This window comes from Phallusia mammillata, chromosome 2 (genome assembly GCF_965637545.1).
Source record: "Phallusia mammillata chromosome 2, kaPhaMamm4.hap1.1, whole genome shotgun sequence".
NCBI lineage: Eukaryota > Metazoa > Chordata > Ascidiacea > Phlebobranchia > Ascidiidae > Phallusia > Phallusia mammillata.
This window is the reverse complement of record NC_137253.1, coordinates 12,145,908-12,165,379: the sequence shown is the minus strand read 5'-3', so window position 1 is coordinate 12,165,379 and position 19,472 is coordinate 12,145,908. Positions and strand designations below refer to the sequence as shown.

The window sequence follows — 19,472 nt, the reverse complement described above, 5'->3', positions numbered from 1 at the left end:
GGTTTAACACAACAATCATCATTTGTAAATGGCAAATTGTACAAGCTATCCAAATTTCAGCCAATTCCGACAGTGTTTAAAAATTCACCCATTTTAGGGGGCTAGTGGGGTAACTGATGGGGTTCTTCACCCTAATGTTGAAAATATGAATCTGCAATGACCCAAACAACAATCCTGTAAAATTTTGTCCAAATCGGCCAATGTTTCAATTTTGACCACTAGAGGGCGTTTTAACCAACAACCGCAATGACTTGTGACGTCACAAGGCTGTGAACAACCCCCTTGACTGCTATCCGCAAACACGTTCACCAAGCAATCCTTAAACATCAGTACCATATGTAGTTGCCTTTATAACATCACACAAAACTAACGTTTGTGGTGCGCACAAACCACATTTTACATTTTGGGGGCTAGCGGGGTAAATACTGGGGTTATCATGACAAACGAAGCAGATGGCACATCTACACAACTATATCTACCATCTGTGAAAGTTTCATCCAAATCCATCAAACATTTCAGGGCAAAAAGGGGTGGACAAACTTCAGGGAAGAAAAAAAAAAAAAAGAAAAAAAAAGAAAAAAGAAAAAAAGAAATCGAGTAAAATCAAGATGTGTCCCCTTCAAGGAAGGGGACCCATAATTCAAATTTATAACGTAATGCAGTAGTTCTCAAACTGTGCGTCGCGACGCCCTGGTGTGTCGTTTCAATTTTCCAAGGGCGTCGCAGAATAGTTCCGTTTCGTGGTTTTTTGTTGTTGTATCAATAAACACAACTTTAATAATAAGTTTCCTCATTAACTTTTATTTGCTGGAAGTCCACAAAACTTTTCCAGAGGCGTCGCAACAAAAAAAAAGTTTGAGAACCACTGACGTAATGGATGCAAAATGCTTATTCATTATGAATCACAAGTTTTTTTTCCCGGGGTGGAAGCATCATATCATATCGGATCAATTTTTGTATCCAAGATATGTATATTTATCATTTATACTTTATTTTTTTCAAATATGTTTATCCACACATATTAATAAAACACATATGCTTGAGCTCACTACAAACCAAGCGAGCCAGTAGCACCGTGTAAAAACTGTAGTACAGCTTGTACCAATACTGGGATCCCATCAACAAAACTATTTTTTGTCTAATTTTTCAGCAAACTTACCAATCGTCATCATTTCTTTCTCCGTTGGGAGCAAGTTCACAAAACAAACCAGGCGACTCCATAAAGCCCGCGAACTTTTCGCACAGGCCACCGCTACTCTCTCGTTAGCCCACAGCCAATCAGCAAGCAGCTTCATTGCTGCAGTGACGTGGTGATGACGTGAAAGATGACGTAAACGCCTGACCGAAGCTTCTTTTTCTGTTGTTGACAAATGTTGCAAATGCTGGTTGTGGTGTAAAAAATCAAGAATATACACATATGTGTAACCAATGGTGAACACAGACTTAAAGGTATTTATAACATCAGATACCATTTAAATGTAGGATAGTTTGAGTTAATCCAAGAAATTAAAACGTTAACAGCGTCTTAAATAACAAAGAAGAGTCAATATACCATTAAAAGTTAAAAAAACGGCTCCTAAATTAAAACTGGTACCAAAATTTAGCAATCAATTAAACAAATCATGAGGTTACCAATTTAAACTTATCACACAAAATTTAAAACACATTTGTAAGCAGTTTGTTTAAAGCACGAGATGATAAACAAAAGTCAGCGATGACTGAAAATGAAAAACACCAAACGTCAATGTGGCAATAAATACCTGCATCAGTTCGTTCGACTTGGACAGGTTTCTTCTCAGTATTATTATCGTCATTCATCTTCGAGGTAGTTTCTAGATAAAAACAGTAACCATCTTAATGTTGCTCAATTGTGGAGTTCAAATGCAAAACGGCACAACTTAAGCAAAATCCTTCAGCATATATTACACCTACCGTCTTTCTCTTTGTCGCCCACTTTTAAAGTTGAGTGTGACGTAGCAAGGACGTCATCGGTCTTGTCTTTTTCAGCGACCTTCGCAGGTTTTGCTGGTGAGCTGAGGTGTTGCAGGAAAGACGGGGCCAGTGTGATCTTACGACGTAAAGACGAAGGCTGGAATGGGAGAGATACATTAGGTGTGGTGATTTTTTTGAAAAACAACATTGCATTTTAAGCCAAAAAAAAATTGACAACAAAATTTAGCTAATTCTGAAGTCTAAAAACAATTTCGGTATCACAACTTAATGAATGTCGCTCGTTCGATGAATGGACGTTAAGGAAAAAATCGCACCATGAACAATGTGTTTAAATCATAGTACGTCAGGCCTATTGAATGCGTTGTAACAAATCAACCCGGTCTTCCAAGGATGATATATGAATGAGTACACCGTCCGTGATCACCGGTCTGCATGGACACTTCAGGGCTGATCCCAGTATATTTAGCTATGTGTTTAAACTTTTTTGCGTAAATACAGCCCAGAGACGTAGTGTAGTCAAAAATAAAAGTAAAAACATGACAACAAAAGCCCAAGAGTACAGGCATGACGAAATTATTTTTCAATTCTGAAACTTCGTATGTTTATAATAAAACTGCTGGAAGAGCAATACTAGTTTATCTAAGCAACTTCGTCTGTATAACACACCTGAAACATTTTGTTGGACAAATCTTGCAGGCTGGCTACATTCTGCTGAGGGAGTTCCCCCGATTGTGATGACGATTTCTTGGTTTCAGGAGGCTGGAATTTTTTATCGGGATGTTCTGCATCCGGAGTATCGCTCTCTTCCCCATCATGAGAGGAGAGATCTTCCTGACTGAGGCGAGTTCCGGATCCGCTCGACTCGGAAAACGTGTCAGAGTCGGAATCAGAGTCTTCGGTAAGTTCAGGATCAGAAACTGAGGTAAAAAACATAATTTTAAATCACTTTTGAACTAGCGATTCACAGTACGCAAGGCCCATTGCAGGTGTTAAGAAGGCCAGGCGTACTGTGATTTATATACGAGTATGCCGTGATCGCTGGTCTGCATATAGACGCTTTAGGGCTGATCCCAGTTATGTATTCGTGTTCATCTTAAATTAGGTGATCTAGGAATACCTTATGATAGTAGTCGTAAATTACGTAGTCCAAAAAACTTTTAACATTTGCATTATCGAAACCACACTGGCAATTTGCCACAAACAACACATTTCATGGTATTGTTGACATTGAATTTCTCCCTAACTGAATTTAATAGTTTTTTTATGCTTTTTTATGATTATGTTTATTATTCATCGGGGAATTAACAAAGGTTTACAAATATAAAAGTAAAATCTGGTTTTAAGGCCGAAAAATTTTAAGCATAAGTTATGGTAATTGCGCAACGTTTCGGCAGTTTTTTGTTGTCCGTCGCTATTCCTAGATTTGAAACAACCGTTACCTGCATCTCCACCAGCCATAGTATCTTCTCCCTCACTAAGATCTCCATCCACTCCGCCCTTTCTTCCTCCCACTCTTCTCCTCCGACGCATTCTCACTTTGCTCTTTCTGCTCTTGCCACTCTTTCCATCGCCTTCCGAAACAAACGTTAAAATCAGTATTCAGTGATCGGAACATCTTGAATCCTAATCACTTAACGAAAGTTATGGTTTTGATAACATATACATTCAGCAAAATATCCACCTGAACGAAATTATTGACGGAAAAAGTAACCAAACTGCAGTCACATGCAAAGGATATTTTTGTTTCAAATTCAACACCTCTTCACGTTTGTGCATTTAAGTCGTAAATCAATCGAAATTAGAGAATATTTAATAAAACATACTAACAATACACTCAAATGTCAATAACAAATGTTAAAGGCTGTTTTTGCATTATCACAATAGTTGCGTTATTTGTACCTTCAGCTTTCGAGTCAGTCCCGTTGGACAAAGCACTATCGGCGAGCTCTGCTTTGGATAAACACTGCACCAGATGCCCAAGAAGATGAGAAAAGAAGGCAAGGGCAAATGCAATTGCGGCTGACGATCGGTTTGATCGGCACGTCTAGAAAACGTAAGTTTGGTTTGATCACAATAGCATTACTCCCACGAACATTCGAACCGATAAAATCAACTAAAATGCTGATTTTTTTTATCTGCAATGAAATCTGGTTATTCGCATTACAAATTTACCCTGCTGTTGAATGCAATTAACCAGATTATGATACTGACCGGAGTTTTTTTAAAAACAAATATCCCAACCTAAACGATTTTCTACGCAATTGAACGTTTTTTGCGACTAATCGCATGCGATTAACAGGAGTCTATATATCTTTTTTTTACAAATTATACAAAAATATCTAATCTTTGTATTTAAAGGACTTAAGACTGTTGACGACCAGTAAGGTTAAATACTGTATATTCGTCTCAAACACGTATGTTTATGCCAGTTATAGTCATGTCAATTACGCAAACCATAGCACTAGATAAAAGAACATAAAAATATTCTGCTTTGAACCACTCACAAGAATTACTTAATTTCTTAAGGATAGATGTCAATCCAAATACAACAAAGCTTTACCTGAAGATCGTGAACATTTACTAGACTGAGTACACAAATCTTAAAAACGATTGATTCGTTGAGTCTGTGCTGCTGCGTGTGGTGATGGTATTTATTGGTGTGTTGGTTCACTAAGTTTCCAGCGGTTGATTCTTGTTTGTGGGCGCCAGCCGAGTTTCTATTAAGCCAACAGTTTCAGATTTTTGCACAGTACTTGAAACTTATAGTTGCTTTCGATAAGGGTCATTGCGGACTACTCTAAAATACGCAATACATAAACTGGAATTGGTAAAATACGAAACCACGCAATTCAAGGAATCTATTTAATAAAATATGCATCTCCAGCAAATATTTTTTTGTACACAAGCATGCCGTTTTGACCGAGCTTCTCTGAAATATGCAATCCATAAGTAGATTTTCCCATGAGTAGATTGCATGTTCTAGAGTAGGTCGTTGGATATATTGCATTTGCGTGAAGCCTGGTTATTGTTCAGCGTATTGTAGAGAAACTACTTGAAGAGACCGCAAGTGTTTCATTTAAATACCAAAAACAGTAGTTGTAGTTGCAAGTCCAAATTTTGGGAAACCGCTAGAGAAAGTTGTGGGACCGTTTCGGTCCCCCAAAACACCTTAAAAAAACACTGTGTTGCTGAGAACTTTTTTCTCCAGACATAAAGAGTTAGTCGGCCACAACTTATCTAAGGTGCTAGTGAAACAACTGGTAAAAGTAAAAATACCAAGCCAAAAAATGTAGTTAAAACATATGTACCTTTAAACAACTGATCAAACTTTTTTTACTAGTCTCCTACCGTTTCGTATTTCCAACGTGTCGACTGTTGTTTACGTTAGAAGTTGTGTCAGCTAAGCGCATAGATTTTTCTGAAAATAAAGCAAATGTATTATAACATGCAATCACCAATCAACGTGCTATAGTGAAGTTGATTGAGGCACATACTTAACCCTTGGTACATTTTGTCTAACACAAAAATTTTTCGTAAACATGTAATATTGTTTTTATTTTTTGCCAAACAACAGTAGGAACAACGCCATACCTTCTACTGCATCTGCTTCAGAATCTTGTGGGTCGTTATTAATATTTGTAAGGCACACAATTAGAGCATCGATAAGTCGCTTGCACAAGCCTGCAGGAAATGGTAACCGGTTTAAACACACATTTCCCCACAGCTTAACCTATGTCATCTTACCTGCAATCTCTACATCAGTAGCGTAAGTCTTTGGTCGTAAAAGGTCACAAAGATACAAAAACGATATGATAAAAATTCTTGTATGTTCTTTTCTGCAAATCAGATATTAAAACTGTTATATATACCTCCTGATGGCATAAGTAGATTATTAGGCTTAAACGCACATGGTAGTTTCACAACAACAAAACCATGAATTGCAGTTAACGCAAAGCAATCATGTTGAGAAGAACATATAATGCAAGGAAATGTGCTTACTTATATACATCTGCAGACACAATTGTGTCCAAAGCTTCAGTTGGCAGTTGGTAAAAAAGCTTCTTGTTGCGATCAAGGAGTTTTTGTAAGTTGCCCTCTGCTCCCTCAAATGTAATTTCAGCATGAAGTCTATGAATCATAACAAAAACGCATTTGTGCCTTGGATTAAATCCAATGTTAGATAATAAGACTGTAAATTATGCCTTGAAAGCGACTACAATATGTTAGAACTGAGTGATCAGGTCATTATGACATCATCTCTATGACATCATGATCAATAATGCTTGAAGAAATGAGTTTATTTTTCATTTATATTTTACTGCAAGCCATTTAATATGTTCGTGTTACATTAAAAAATGTCTGAAAAAACACTTACGCTCTACAATAGTGATAAGCAGCAACCAGACCCCACCAAGAGTGATGACCAGAAAGTGTGGCCATTTGGTTGTGTGGCATCCCAGAATTGGGCCGCGCCAACAAAGCCAGCTGGTAGAAACGGTTAGGACGTGAACGAGAACCTCCAAATTCCATCTGGTACCTGCCTGCAGTTAGAGTACAGATACGGTATTTAACTTGGTCACATAAAGTGGATGATTATTGTAACTGGTTTTGGAATAGGAAACTTAGTAAGGGTATTAAAATAATTTTCTTTACACAGTGTTAATTGCTAATAAGGGCAAAATAGAAAACTATTTGGATTGCAAACCATCAAAAATTGAGCATGGGGACCATTATGTCAAAATTGTGGAAACATTGGAAAACTACAGGTCTAAACAATACCAGACGTCTGGTTGTTGTTATACAAACTGATTACAACTGGTCTGTAAATTAAAGTTAAAAAGTCAATAGCAGATATATATATTTGTTTGTATGTATAGTTTCGCTAATATTGCAAAAAATAACTGCATTATGTGATGTATATATCTGCTTCATCAGGACGACGTTAAACAAAAAGTATCAAATGTATAGGACCACAGTACTGACAGGAAACTGTTGATGTGACTGGCTTGAATACGAAGTACAGATTAATTGAGAATTTTATACACACTTGTGGGTAAAATAGGACTGATGCAAACACTATAACTCAACAGTCAACAGCATACAAAGTCTTTTTTAACTAAGCGCACAATCAGGCAAAATGCTGAATGTAAGAGACTGGGTGGCAAGTTTGGGTGAATTCCCTAAAATGCAAAAAAAACATTTTGAAAAATATATACAAGTTTAGGAAGTTTGATAATATATATAAGGCGAAACTAGGTCGGGCATATTATAGACAATTGTAGGCCAGATACAGGCCATACTTGGAAACTTACTATATGTAAAAAAAGAGTATTTTTGATTTGACTCATCAAATCAGCTTACGTAGTGTTTTATAGGTTCAGAAGTTTAAATATATTAGCAAACATGGTGTAGTGTGTGAAAAAAGATTTTTTTTTACTTACTCAAATCACCAAGACAGACAAGAATCCTGTAACTCGTGCTGATCATCCATTCCTCTAAATCTTTTTCATCCTCATCCTGTAAGACAAAACCCAAACTGTGAAACATGTAGTAGATTTTGAAAGTTGGATGTATTTTAATACAGTTTATTTCCACACATATATAACTAGGACAACAGTTTCAACCATTCCAAAATATGTGTATCAGTGGCCCTTTTGGGAACATTTGTAATCACAAATGGACAAGAGAATTAAGTGTGAAAAACCAATAAATCGGTCACTGTATTTTATTTGTTTTACGAAAACAAATCTAATTCGCTTTTATAAGCATCATCTGTGTCTGGAACCATGAAAAATATAAAAAGCAGGATAAAACCAACAATTAAAAGCAAAAAATACAAGAATCACACATGCGCAGCGCCGCAGACCAACCGCAAGAACCTCTCCTCTGACTTACATGACTTCAAATGCAGACTGGCAGGTATGGCGCTGATAAAACGACGAAAATTGAACAACTAATCATTTTATACTGAATACAATAAATTTGGAACAGTTGTCACAAACAAGAAGTAGATGCTCAAAGTATTACATTACCTGAGAATTTTTGGACATGCCATAATTGGTGTGACCTGATGACAGGTTGCTTCGCCCATGCAGAGGCCTCGTTGCAAGGGAAAAATCAATTTCAACAAGACCAGAGCTGACTTTTGATTGTAAGCGCAGTAACAAGTAATGATAGAATCCCATCGCAGAGTAGAGAAACTGACGGAAATGTGGCTCCAAGTGGCGTTGTTGCAGAGCACCAGGGGCATTTGATTGGAACTACAAAATGTAAAACAAAAAAATTGGCCATATACAATCAGTACGTATAATGTAGTTTATAACCTAGTGCAATATGTAACAAAAGAAGTGTAAGTAAAAAAGTGTGACAACAAAACAAAAAGATTAATTTACAATTGGCTGTTTCTATAACTGTGACAAAAACATAAACAAGTAACATAGCTTCAGTACATATTGGAACAAATCATTTAGGCCACATTTGAATAAATTGCACTATCACTTGTAGAAGATTGTGCTTTGGTCACATTCTGGGTGCTTATTTGTAATCTGTCATGCGGTTACTAATTAATTTTCAAGGTAACAGAATCTTTAACTATTAAGTTATGAGATCTCACTTTTCGACCAGATTTCACTGTATGTATGACATCGTAATAAACTTTCTTCCACAAAAGTTCTTCTGCCTTTCTTCCATATTCATTTGGATAAGTGAACAACAAACGTTCACATGCTTCTCTTAGTTTATGCCTGCAGATATTCAAATGTGTTTGGCACTAAGTAAGAGTAGTTATTGATACTAAAACACAATTAAAGAAAATAGCTACCTTAACTTTACTTGATTGGGTTGAAAAAGGCTGATCAAACTTCGTCGATGTTGGTGACCGGCATCCAGCTTTTTAACACACTCCAAGACTCCTCTGTAAAAAAAGATAGAGGTAGAAAGTTTGACTTAAAATTTACATGTACATACAACTGCATTTATGTGTCACTCACAAAGAGCTATTTAGAAGTAACTTATTTAAGCTACAAAGAACAATTTAATAAAATATATATTATAAGAGTAAAAAAAACAATATATATAACCTTGAGATATCATTTATTTGCTTTTTTGCCTGCTTTTGTCCAATCAATTAAACCACCAAAAATTCAATTTAATTTAGGTAATGCAAAAATATGTAATAGTAACCCATGTTAGCAGATCATCCACAAATGCCAATCTGTTTAAAGCTGCCTACTAAGACAAAGATGTCACTTACCGATATAGTCTCTTTGCAGAAATGCTTTTCACCTCAGGAGAGACTGTGTGCTTCGCCGAGTAATCTGCACTTGAACGAGACATAACTTTTTTATTTTTTATCCTCTACTGTTCGGTTCGTCACATTCTGACCGTTATTTCTGCAAAGATCTGTAGAACAAATGTACCAACGTAAAGTTTATAAGGTTTAGAAATTTAGAAACATGATCAGCAAAGTTTAAAATACCAATCATGTTATCAAGGTCAAGGACATACAGGCTTTACCAAGACAACTCTAGGGTGTCATACAATAAACTTTTTAATATGCAGCATCTTTTTTGATACTTAACAAGTTATAGTGTTGGATTTTCAATACTGACATGTTTTATAATAGTCTAGTATTTTTTAAACTAGAATCATTAAGATTAAAGCTATACACAAAGCTTACCGTTAAATTATTGTCCATGTTTGAAATGTATGGTCAGTCAAAAAGCTTTAAATCATTCGGATTCGTTTTATTGTTTTGCACATAACAAAGTTTTTCATGAGCAATCTTTCATCTTTATTTCTTTTTCGGCACGAATTTAAAAATTGTTTCTTAATATTACAACTCTTGTAGCTGCTGCAAACACAAAGTTACAAATTTTACAATACACACAGTCTTTTTTAACTTAACTCCTAACAAACACAAGAAAATTGCGAAATCCCATTGACGCAGCAAATCAGCACTTGCATTTCCCATTTTAGAGCAGCGAGCGGGAACCAGTGGAATTATGACGTCACATACGGAACATGCCAAATTAAAATCGCACTCAACCGTGTTTTTTTAATGGAGCCAAAATCTTTGTCTAAATCGACTGTTAAGCCTTGAAAGAACACATTAAGCTTTATTCTGATGTTATTTTCTTTTGAATTTACTGACTTGAGCAGTGCCGAAACGTACATGTAAGGAACTGGCTAAGATATAGCTTTGCTCGTTTGGGCTGGTATAAATAGGTCAACAATATTTCCCAACTGACTTGGTGAGGAGGCTAAATTATTTTGCCAGACCAGCTACTATTATATGCGAACTTGTGTGTATTGGAGTTTTTGATAAACGACGATAAATATACGAGAAGAAAAATGAAGCATAAAATTTTTAGGGAGTTACATTTAAGAGTCTACTGTTTATAAGTAACATTCAGTTGACCAAAACCAAATAACTCAAAATCGTCACGATAGGATCGGTAAAAGTTGTCAACGACTTTCGCTTGCAGCAGTGAATGATAGTAGTGAACGTAGTTACTGGATGTAGGTTTGTACCAACCCTGCTGAACTGGAAAATGTACGTCGTCTTGGACACCAACTTTGCGCAAAATGGTCTGAAATTAAAAAAAAGGATGATTAACTACTTATGACTATAACTTAGTAAGACTTGTATTTATGTTTCAAAATAAGTGTATGGAACACACCTCGGACTGGTCGTTAATGTTTTCGTACGTCCCAATAAAGTCGTATTTTATTGCACAGGGCTGACAGAGCAAATGTGTAGGCATAAAATGCTCATCAAGGTACAGTGGGTTCTTATAGTCGGAAACGTAGCGGAGAAAATCTTCGTAAGATACGTCATCACCAGGTATTTTCCCGTGATATTTTTCCTGAAAAGCATTGATCGGACTGAAAGCCTTTAGATATTTTGTCATTTTGGACAAAAAGAACGCCCAAACATGTTAACAATCGCAACAGAACTGTGGCATACAGCTTTTAGTTGGATGCAGTGGTGGGTATCAGCCTGTTCGCACCGGTTCTATAGAACCGTCTCCCGAAATTTTATGAGATCAGCGGACCGGTTAGTTTTACTGGTTACTGTCAATGGACTTTTTATAACAGAACCGGCTGAGAAGTAAGACTTTTGTTATAGAACCGGCTGTCGAAAAAATTGAATTCCACCACTGGATGGATGTACTCAATTTTTACCTCAGAGGTTACCATATCGTTTCTGTTGTCAAAATTGAAACCTACCGTTACATTACCCGGATGATACTTTTCGACGATATTTTTTCCAACCTTGCTGTAAAACGACTCGATTTCCGCAAACTTGTTTCTGTAGGCTGATAGTGCCCTTTCAAGCGGGTGACGAACAAAAGCAAATTTAAAATATGTGTTTAGTCGCAATTGTATCTCGTCTTCGCTGTAGTCAGACAGCCTCTTAAAGCCTTGCTTGTGATCAAGATGGGGAACTTCCGAAATGGATTTGATTGATCCATGCATGAGAAGGTACGTCTTCTTCCAATTGGAACATGCCACCTGAAAGGAGATTTGCAATATGGTAGACCATAAGAGACTATTTTATTTTCTAACATATAATCCTATTGGGTGTAAAGAATTTTGGCCTATACCCAGTGGTGGGACTCGGCCGGACCGCACCGGTTCTATATGGAACCGTCTCACGAAATTTTATGAGATCAGCGAACCGGTTAGCATTACTGGTTACAGTCAATGGACTTTTTGTAACAGAACCGGGTGAAAAATATAACTTTTGTGATAGATACGGCTGACAAAAAATTGAATCCCCCCACTGCCTATACCCAGTCCCAAAATGCAATAAACATAATGGCAAATGCTTGTCCCGGCCAGATAAAAGATTAATTTATGACCTACCTTTGGTACGTAGCAGTAGATGAACTTGAAACGGTCACTGACTAACAAATGTTTGTAGAGAATGCGTTTCTGTAAACCTTCCAAACCACTGATACTCGATTGTTGACGTTGGTCGTTTCGACAACGTCTGATCACATCGTTTTTTAAAGTTGTATCCAAACGACCCTGTTAAAAAGACTTAGTTAAAATACTAGTTAAAAATGGAAATATTTAACTCTTGTCCATCTCTTGTTGCTTCCCATTGGTTCTTTGTTACGATTTTATATAGTTATGGACATTTTAAATTACATACAAATAGTACACAAATTACAACTATGTAAGTTATATAAAACGACATAATGTTTACTGTTCGGGACGTTTTCTTCTCAACTTGTTTCAAATCCGGTTCCTCGGAGAATGAAAAATCCACAGGCGGAAAGGAATTTTGGTATCCCGACCAAATGCTAGTGCCAATTCCAGGACAAAACTTGCGTTGCACAAAGTACAACAACGCAAGCGAGGCTGCACATGCCACATAGCAATACCTGCCTACCCGCATTATGATATGCCTGAAAACACAAGCACGAATAAGACTAAACCGACTTCGGGTATATGCTGTAAAAAACGTCAGTCAAGGCGAGTCGCCCGACAAATGTGTGTGTCGTATACAATGGTGAGTATACGCTTTCTGAATATCTCAGTTATTAAGAATGCTCCACCATATAAATCATAGGTGATAGTTATTTGAAGTTTATTAGTTTTTTTGAGCCTCTAGTCTGGATATCCAAACTGATTCCCTGTTGGGCGTACCCCTCACGTTAGACACTACTGGTTTAACAAGCACTAATTGCCACAGTTATAGGATGGATTGTCCAAACTATTATGTTCTGTACCAGGAAGCGTTGCTAATTCTATCCCTTGAAACTTAGGCAAAGCAGATTTTCCAACAGTAACTGCATAAGCCTATATCCTATGCACAACCTAATACTGTCTATAACTGTTCAGCACTGCGGACGCCGGCTGTACTTTGCTCGGGGCTACGAAGTTTTCTGGCTCTGTGCATCACGTTTTACAGTATTGTACAACATTGGTATATTTTTAAAGGGAAGACGGGGGTTCAATGACTAGCGGACCATCGACGCCATGTTTATTATTTCATCTCTGTTTAAATAAATGTGGAGGGTTACTACAACTCTTTCAGCATTTATTTAGTATTTCAATTTATTAAAATATTGAAGCTTACTAAAACATACTGGGCATAAAGCGGTTTAAATAATTTCACAACCAAAGTTCAGCAATTTGGATTGTGTAAAATGGTGTCATATTGTTCCAGTGTTTTGTCTTGTACACTTGCTTATTAAATGTCACACTCACCGCCAGCCTTTGTTGCATGCAATAAAGAAGCGTAAATTAAAACGTAATGACGTTTAACACTTTGTTTTAACTACCAATTCAAAAAGAATAAAAGCCTAAAAACCTGAAAAAAACGGTTTGCCTGAAAGGGTAAATCGATTTCTTCCCTTTGGTGCACCAAAACTGAACATTTTTATCAGCACTTGGTAACTATAAACTTGGGCGATATACAATTTAAACGAATTATTAACATACCGCGTCACAATTTGGGAAAAGTTAAAAACTTGTAATATATTCAATTTTAAATGCTCGTAAAATATTCAGGTACTTTTCTTTGAATATCTTAAAAATTCCATATTGTAAACATAGTGAAAGTTTCGATTTTAACGAATTTTCGTGATTTTAGTGTTATTCTGTCGCTTTTGACAGGTGGCATCAATTCAATTAACCCTAAGTAAATACTTGATGGTTCCTCGAACGTAAAGTGGCAAAATATTTTGGTTTCAAACACAGGTTATTTTTTGAAAAGATTAATTAGGTGAAGCACAGAATTCTGCTACCAACTTTTCAATTATATTTGTAGGTAGTTAAAAAGTCACAATCATTTTCCTGTTGTTCAATCTGGAGAAACGACGGTTTTTGATTCCTTTTCGCGGTTGCAAGACAAGAAAATGTCGCTAAAATTTACAAATATAGTTAGTATTACCAAATCACAGCATATGATGTTTGCATTCAACCTCACCTTCTCATTGCCTTGGCGTCTTTTAACGTTTGTGGCAAAGCTTTGTCTTTGGTTTTTGGCAAATATAGAAATGTCAATGCGGAGACAAAAATAGCCACAGACATTCCGATTGAGGAAGCTATAGACCCACCAATTTCATCTGCAGAAAAATGACAAAAAAATCATTTTAAAAAGTTGAAATTTAATCATTTAGATCCGGGGTGGGAACCTTTTTGTTTATAAAGGCCACCAAACGGTTTATCGACACTCGTTTAGGCCGCATAGACTATTTCCCAGGCGAAGGACAGTGGTGTTCAAACTTTTTGCCTTTACAGAATGGTCGTTTTGCTATTCCCTCGTAGAGTTGTAGGACTTACGGTCCAAGCTAAATAAAATTCCTTTTTACATTTCCACCTTAACTACAACATTCAGGATTTATTTAACCTAGAAACTCGCTTGTTTACAAATATCAATGATATAAGAGCAGCTTGTGACATCACAGACGAGTTTAAGACATTCGATTATGCGCAAACATTTGTTCTTTTGCAACACAATTAAGATTGTAGAACCTCGGTCCTTCGTAGTCCTACGGAAATCGCTATGTGTACCACTACCGGACCATTTGGCTCTAGTTTGAAAACCGCTGCCCTAGAACTGATCAAATATTAATGGGGAATAAAGATAAAAAAATACGTTTCTGTCTATTTTCAGCGCCTGATGCAATTCCTAATATCAAAATCCTAAAATGTATTTTGACATCGAAGGCCGCATTTAGTGCCCTGAAAGGCCGCATGCGGCCTTCAGGCCGCATGTTCCCCACCCCTGATTTAGATGGTTCAATTCAAATGAACTTTTTAAAATTGCCATTGCGTTACCTGCGTAAATGATGAAAGGGGCTAAGATTCCGCCTAACTGCGAGATAGCGCTGGAAAGGGCTAAGATAGTATGTCTTACATGAGTTGGAAACAGCTCTCCAGTGTAGACATAAACAATTGAAAAGCAAGTCGAGACGCTGAACTTGCTAACCATTGAAAACACAACTCCCGCTGTTCCATTTACTAAAAGTAAAACCAATAAATATTGTGTTATTGCCAGGCAAGATTTACAAACTAAATCTTAGCTTAAAGCAACAGTTCAAAAAAACTAAAAGTAAGGTGTTTGGCATGCAGGAAAGCGCATTAAGCCGAGCATGCAAAAAAAAACATTACTGCATTTAGACTCTAATAAAACTTAGCAACAATCAAAATTAAACATGCCAAAATCTACTATAGTTTATGTAGTCCGGCTTTTCAACAAAAAACATTCACTGAAAACAAAAATTACTGTCCTTCTGTATGTCTTACGTACTTAAAGCAAGAAACGGCGTAGCAGCTAGTGAAAAGGTGGTCAAAGTCATCAAAGCAATGTAACTGTTTCGTCGTCCGACTGTTTGCGCACAAATAACAAAACCCAAGCTCGAGGCCAGCTCCACCAGTCCAGCAAAAAACATGTTCCACAACCAGTCGCCGCTTAGACGATCGTTATTCAACGCGATTGCGTAATACGTCATATTTACCACCAGCCTGTACAACATAATTGTGCAAAAATATTAAAAGCCTGGAATAATTATTTCTTTTGATAAAAAAACAAATGAAACAACGAACTAATGTTATCCTTGTAATTATAGAATACATTAAATATTCATTAACGAAAAAGTATATTGCCTTCCGTCTATATAATTTTAGATTTTCGTGCAAGTTGTTTGATATAGTAATTTATAAGTGACAAAAATCCTCTCCGACTTAATATACAAATTTTGTTTTGGCAAAAGATGAAGCCAAAGTACAATGCAACCTACCAGGCAAAGAAAACGATTAGCAGTCTTCCCAACAGCGATGGAATTCTCGCCAAACTTGACATTATAGACCAAACGCTAAGAGTTTCTTCTTTATTCAAGGCAGGTTCAAACTTTTCAAACTCTTCCAGATTGGCGTCAATGTTCTCTCTGTTATATTTGCGAATTCTTTTTAATAACTTTGATGCTTCTTCGTTTCTTCCAGTTGCCAGCAACCATACGGGTGTTTCGTCAAGCAACCTGAGTCATTAAAATAAATGCCAATTAATGTTCGTTTAATGATTTTAATCCACACATATTTTGCAATCTTATACCACACTAGAAATCGATGGTGCTGCACAGAAAATAAAATGTAACTTTAATTGTAATTTAAACAGACCAAAATTATTGTTCATATGGGCAGTTAAACAGTAAACTTTAATATAACATCAACAACAGGGCTCTTCAACCGGGGTTCCGTACAACTTTCTCAGGGGTTCCGTGAACTTTAAGGGTTCCACAGGGGTTCCCCGAGCTTTCTTGTACCAATTCAAAAATGATTCATAATACAGCAACGCTGGCTTGTACAATCTAGTTAAACTTGTATAGTTTACCAAATCTAGTTAACCCATTGATCAATTGTGACGTAATAAACCAAGCTTTGCTACTCTTTGGCCGAAGTGTGAGACAAATACAGAAACGACAAACGACCAATCCATGGTATAATGAGTTTTTCTTTGTGGGGTTCCGCAAAATTTGACAATATACTTCAAGGGTTCCGTGCCACTAAAAAGGTTGAAGAGCACTGAGTTACAATCAGTGGGGAGATTCATTTTTTTTTGTCAGCCGGTTGTATCACAAAAGTCATATTTTTCAGCCTGTTCTGTAACAAAAGTCCGTTGACAGTAACCAGTAGTGCTAACCGATTCGCTAATCACATAAAGTTTCGTGAGACGGTTCTATAGAACCGGTGCGAACCGGCTGAATCCCATCATTGGTTACAATTCTCTTCATGTGCAACCAGGTGCCCCGAAATCGGTAAAACTAACATGGCCAATTGAAAACAAAATCGTACCAGATGCAAGGCATGGTCAGAACTCCAGCTAAAGTAATAAATCTGAGCCACCATCGCCAGTCATGGATGAAATAGGCAGTAACTGGCAGCACCATGTAACCAACACTAAATCCCGCAGCAATACAAAAATAAGTAAATCCCCTTTTCGATGCTGACACGAATTCCGAACCTGGTAAAGCAAAGATGTTGGTAATACGCTATTGAAATAAGTTAGTATACACGCCAGTGCTACAAAATAAAAATATGTGACCGCTTTTGATATGCCACATGTCCGTTAATCCTCTACGTAAATCGTGTCGGAGATTTACTTAGTCTAACATTTACTTTTTAGAAAATTTGTTGAGACAACAAGGGTCAATACAACAAGAGGTAATTTAAAATTTTGCATCCGACTCTCTGGATCAATCTAATGGCTCCCAAACCAAATGTACAAAGCAAGGTTAATTAAGGGACACTAAACTAATCTATAGGTAGTAAGTTGGTGAGATGGAAAAAAAAGATAAAAAGATCTATAAATATTTGGATTACTTCTCTTGCGATTATGGTTTTGGAAAAAAGCTTCACGAAAAGTAAGATGTGGTTCATGTGGCTGCTCATTTAAAGTTCTTAAAAGAAAAATTAGGTAGCTGTACAAAGTCACAAACCGATTAAAGTTGAAGCTTCCGCTGTCACTGCACATGGCAAACCACACAAAAATATGGAAAAACCGTATGAAGGCACATTCCAGGCAAAACTTGAAAGAAAGGTAGCGGTAAGTTGCCACAAGCTCGCCAGAAATAGAATTTTCCACCGCCCAAATCTGCCAAGGAAAATAATTACAATTACAACCATAGCAAATGTGCAGTTTTTAAATGTGGCCAACAATCAGAACATTAATCTCAGTCGTTTATGTACTTACTTGTCAGACAGCGTACCACCGCACTGGCCTCCCAGCATCATTCCTACCATAAAAATCGCCACCAGAAAGGGTTTCACCCAGGCTTTTTGACAAACCAAATCATACTGTAAAAAACTCATTCGGTTTTACCCATTTCATTGCAAAAAAACAGTGCATCTGTAATTTCTTATCTTACTGTTTCAACAAACAAATATTGAATTATAAATTCGAATTTATTCCAACAAAAATAACACGAAATCAGTTCGTACAAATAGAATCAATTCTTACAAATAGAATCAAAAGGACAACTTTGCAAACAGATATTTCAAAGCATTTTGGGACGACATGCGCAAAACAAATTACCTCTGTAACTACTGATGTATGAGTGCTGTAGAATACACATCCTTCAGCAGTTTGGTTATGACCTAGAAATAAAGTACGTGGAGAAGTAAGGACATCTTTAAATCAATAAGCATAATTACTGATCGACATCATACGCAATGAATGATAACCGGCATTACCTTGCACATCCGGGTGGATGGTGGCTGTGTGACAGCGGTCAGTGTCATTACCACTTATCGAAGCTAATACTTCACTGGTACCTGTAACCTCGTGACTGCTTGTCTCCTTATTCGACTGAAAAACAATTGAAAACTAAGTTGATTGGTCCAGTGAACAGTCAAAACCAGAGTTATAAACGGGAATGAAGCAAGAGCCCGAACCCTGCTTGAACTCGAAAGTACAAGCCCGAAACCCGGCCCGAATCCGAATCATATTTGAGAAGCCCGTTTAGTCCTAACAGTTTGATTGACAGGCCTATACATTGAAGCCCAAGGAAAGACCAATACAAAAAACACAATATACAATAATAGTCAATTGGTCTTGAACAATGCTTTTTAGGTTTGACATTAGGTCAGGTCCAGGAATTAGCAACTTAGCTAGTTAAATGTCCTTAAAAATACTAAAACAGAGTGTAATGTTAGACCCGAATTAGGCTCGATTTTTAAAGAACTTAAACCCGAACCCAACCCGAGTTACAAAACTTTTTAGTTTAATCTTTTCTCTCACATGCAACTGATAGTAAAAAGATAATAAATCTGTCAAGGGAATTAAAACTTTTTAACTTAAAGACTTATCTTTGTTTGCCGATATATAATAAACTTACCTCAAAAGCATATGCACCATAGTTGCAGTAGTACGATGGTTGATGGTGTGTTATCAAAAACTGAAACGTCACAAAGGCGCTTGGCAACGCACCAACAAAAAGAATAATACATAATCTTTTCTGATAGCGCCCGAATTTCTCAAGTGTAGTCTGAATTTCAGACATTGCAGTTAAACTATTCTGATCTGACTGACTAGCTTGTGTAAGCATAGGGCGCTATCAAACTAGATTATTTACTGAAGCCGAGGTCTCTTACTCTCTACTGTACAAACATTAACCTGGGGTAAACAAACAGAAGTAATTGATGCGAGACCCCAAGGCAGAAAAAATGGTGCCAAATCTTGCTTCACTCACGGTTATCTGAAAAGCAAGCACCAGTATGTCGCCTGCTGCTGAAACCTTTTTTGTTTAAAGAGGTTCAATGTTTGAACTGAATGACAACTGTCAAAATGCTCGCTTCATTGTCTACATTTCGGTTTATATTGTGACGAAAACAACCAACGTTAAGCTACATACTCACACATTTTTTTCACAGTTCGCTTGGTGGTTTGTTTTTATTCTTTTTTCCCCTGCACTTGTGTCCAATGTTTTAGTAAAACGTTTTAATGGCATCATAGACAGAAAGTCATGCACAGAAGCTTGGTTATAAGTACACCAAAGCCCCAG

At 36.9% G+C, this 19,472-nt stretch overlaps 3 protein-coding genes across 4 annotated transcripts in view; all 3 read right to left on the bottom strand.

Annotated features, from left to right (window-relative positions):
* The window catches only part of LOC145212052 (nonsense-mediated mRNA decay factor SMG5-like), a 29,044-nt gene extending 19,220 nt beyond the window's left edge, over positions 1-9,824 (bottom strand). Inside the window, exons 1-18 of the mRNA XM_080080082.1 lie at positions 9,632-9,824; positions 9,206-9,354; positions 8,774-8,866; positions 8,567-8,696; positions 7,986-8,213; positions 7,395-7,470; positions 6,329-6,494; positions 5,953-6,081; positions 5,698-5,789; positions 5,545-5,634; positions 5,302-5,371; positions 4,514-4,670; positions 3,853-3,997; positions 3,393-3,524; positions 2,620-2,870; positions 1,933-2,089; positions 1,761-1,832; positions 1,160-1,357 (exon numbers count right to left, since the gene is read on the bottom strand). Of these exons, the coding sequence (XP_079936208.1) occupies positions 1,160-1,357; positions 1,761-1,832; positions 1,933-2,089; positions 2,620-2,870; positions 3,393-3,524; positions 3,853-3,997; positions 4,514-4,670; positions 5,302-5,371; positions 5,545-5,634; positions 5,698-5,789; positions 5,953-6,081; positions 6,329-6,494; positions 7,395-7,470; positions 7,986-8,213; positions 8,567-8,696; positions 8,774-8,866; positions 9,206-9,288 (2,269 nt within the window). The 5' untranslated portion in view covers positions 9,289-9,354; positions 9,632-9,824. The remainder of the gene's footprint in view (positions 1-1,159; positions 1,358-1,760; positions 1,833-1,932; positions 2,090-2,619; positions 2,871-3,392; positions 3,525-3,852; positions 3,998-4,513; positions 4,671-5,301; positions 5,372-5,544; positions 5,635-5,697; positions 5,790-5,952; positions 6,082-6,328; positions 6,495-7,394; positions 7,471-7,985; positions 8,214-8,566; positions 8,697-8,773; positions 8,867-9,205; positions 9,355-9,631) is intronic.
* A 418-nt stretch (positions 9,825-10,242) lies between these two features.
* LOC145212058 (carbohydrate sulfotransferase 14-like) lies at positions 10,243-13,784 on the bottom strand. Its single transcript, XM_080080091.1, has 6 exons — positions 13,720-13,784; positions 12,170-12,371; positions 11,824-11,988; positions 11,185-11,469; positions 10,635-10,820; positions 10,243-10,544 (listed from the first exon to the last, which is right to left on the bottom strand). Exons 2-6 carry the CDS (start codon positions 12,359-12,361, stop codon positions 10,344-10,346), a joined length of 1,029 nt encoding a protein of 342 aa, XP_079936217.1. The 5' UTR covers positions 12,362-12,371; positions 13,720-13,784; the 3' UTR covers positions 10,243-10,343.
* LOC145212054 (organic cation transporter protein-like) lies at positions 12,878-19,266 on the bottom strand. Of its 2 annotated transcripts, XM_080080085.1 has the most exons (11): positions 18,807-19,264; positions 18,163-18,277; positions 18,005-18,066; positions 17,663-17,766; positions 17,409-17,563; positions 16,765-16,933; positions 15,714-15,950; positions 15,224-15,438; positions 14,752-14,934; positions 13,898-14,036; positions 12,878-13,832 (listed from the first exon to the last, which is right to left on the bottom strand). In XM_080080085.1, the coding sequence occupies exons 1-11, from the start codon at positions 19,014-19,016 to the stop codon at positions 13,772-13,774; spliced, it is 1,650 nt and encodes a 549-aa protein (XP_079936211.1). In that variant the 5' UTR covers positions 19,017-19,264; the 3' UTR covers positions 12,878-13,771. The 2 variants fall into 2 exon arrangements, with proteins under 2 accessions (XP_079936211.1, XP_079936212.1); XM_080080086.1 differs by lacking the exon at positions 12,878-13,832 and having other exon boundaries at positions 13,954-14,036; positions 14,831-14,934; positions 18,807-19,266.
* Positions 19,267-19,472: the final 206 nt, after the last annotated feature.

What these genes read in the sequence shown, in the direction of transcription:
- LOC145212054 (XM_080080085.1), bottom strand. Translation starts at nt 19,016, where the DNA reads ATGCTTACACAAGCTAGTCAGTCAGATCAGAATAGTTTAACTGCAATG. An exon ending in ATACATCAGTAGTTACAGAG is followed by an intron (nt 17,767 to 18,004) that starts GTAATTTGTTTT and finishes AGTTTTTTACAG; the next exon opens with TATGATTTGGTTTGTCAAAA. An exon ending in CTGACCATGCCTTGCATCTG is followed by an intron (nt 15,951 to 16,764) that starts GTACGATTTTGT and finishes TTAATGACTCAG; the next exon opens with GTTGCTTGACGAAACACCCG.
- LOC145212058 (XM_080080091.1), bottom strand. Translation starts at nt 12,361, where the DNA reads ATGCGGGTAGGCAGGTATTGCTATGTGGCATGTGCAGCCTCGCTTGCG. An exon ending in TCTACTGCTACGTACCAAAG is followed by an intron (nt 11,470 to 11,823) that starts GTAGGTCATAAA and finishes ATCTCCTTTCAG; the next exon opens with GTGGCATGTTCCAATTGGAA. An exon ending in ACATTAACGACCAGTCCGAG is followed by an intron (nt 10,545 to 10,634) that starts GTGTGTTCCATA and finishes TTTTAATTTCAG; the next exon opens with ACCATTTTGCGCAAAGTTGG.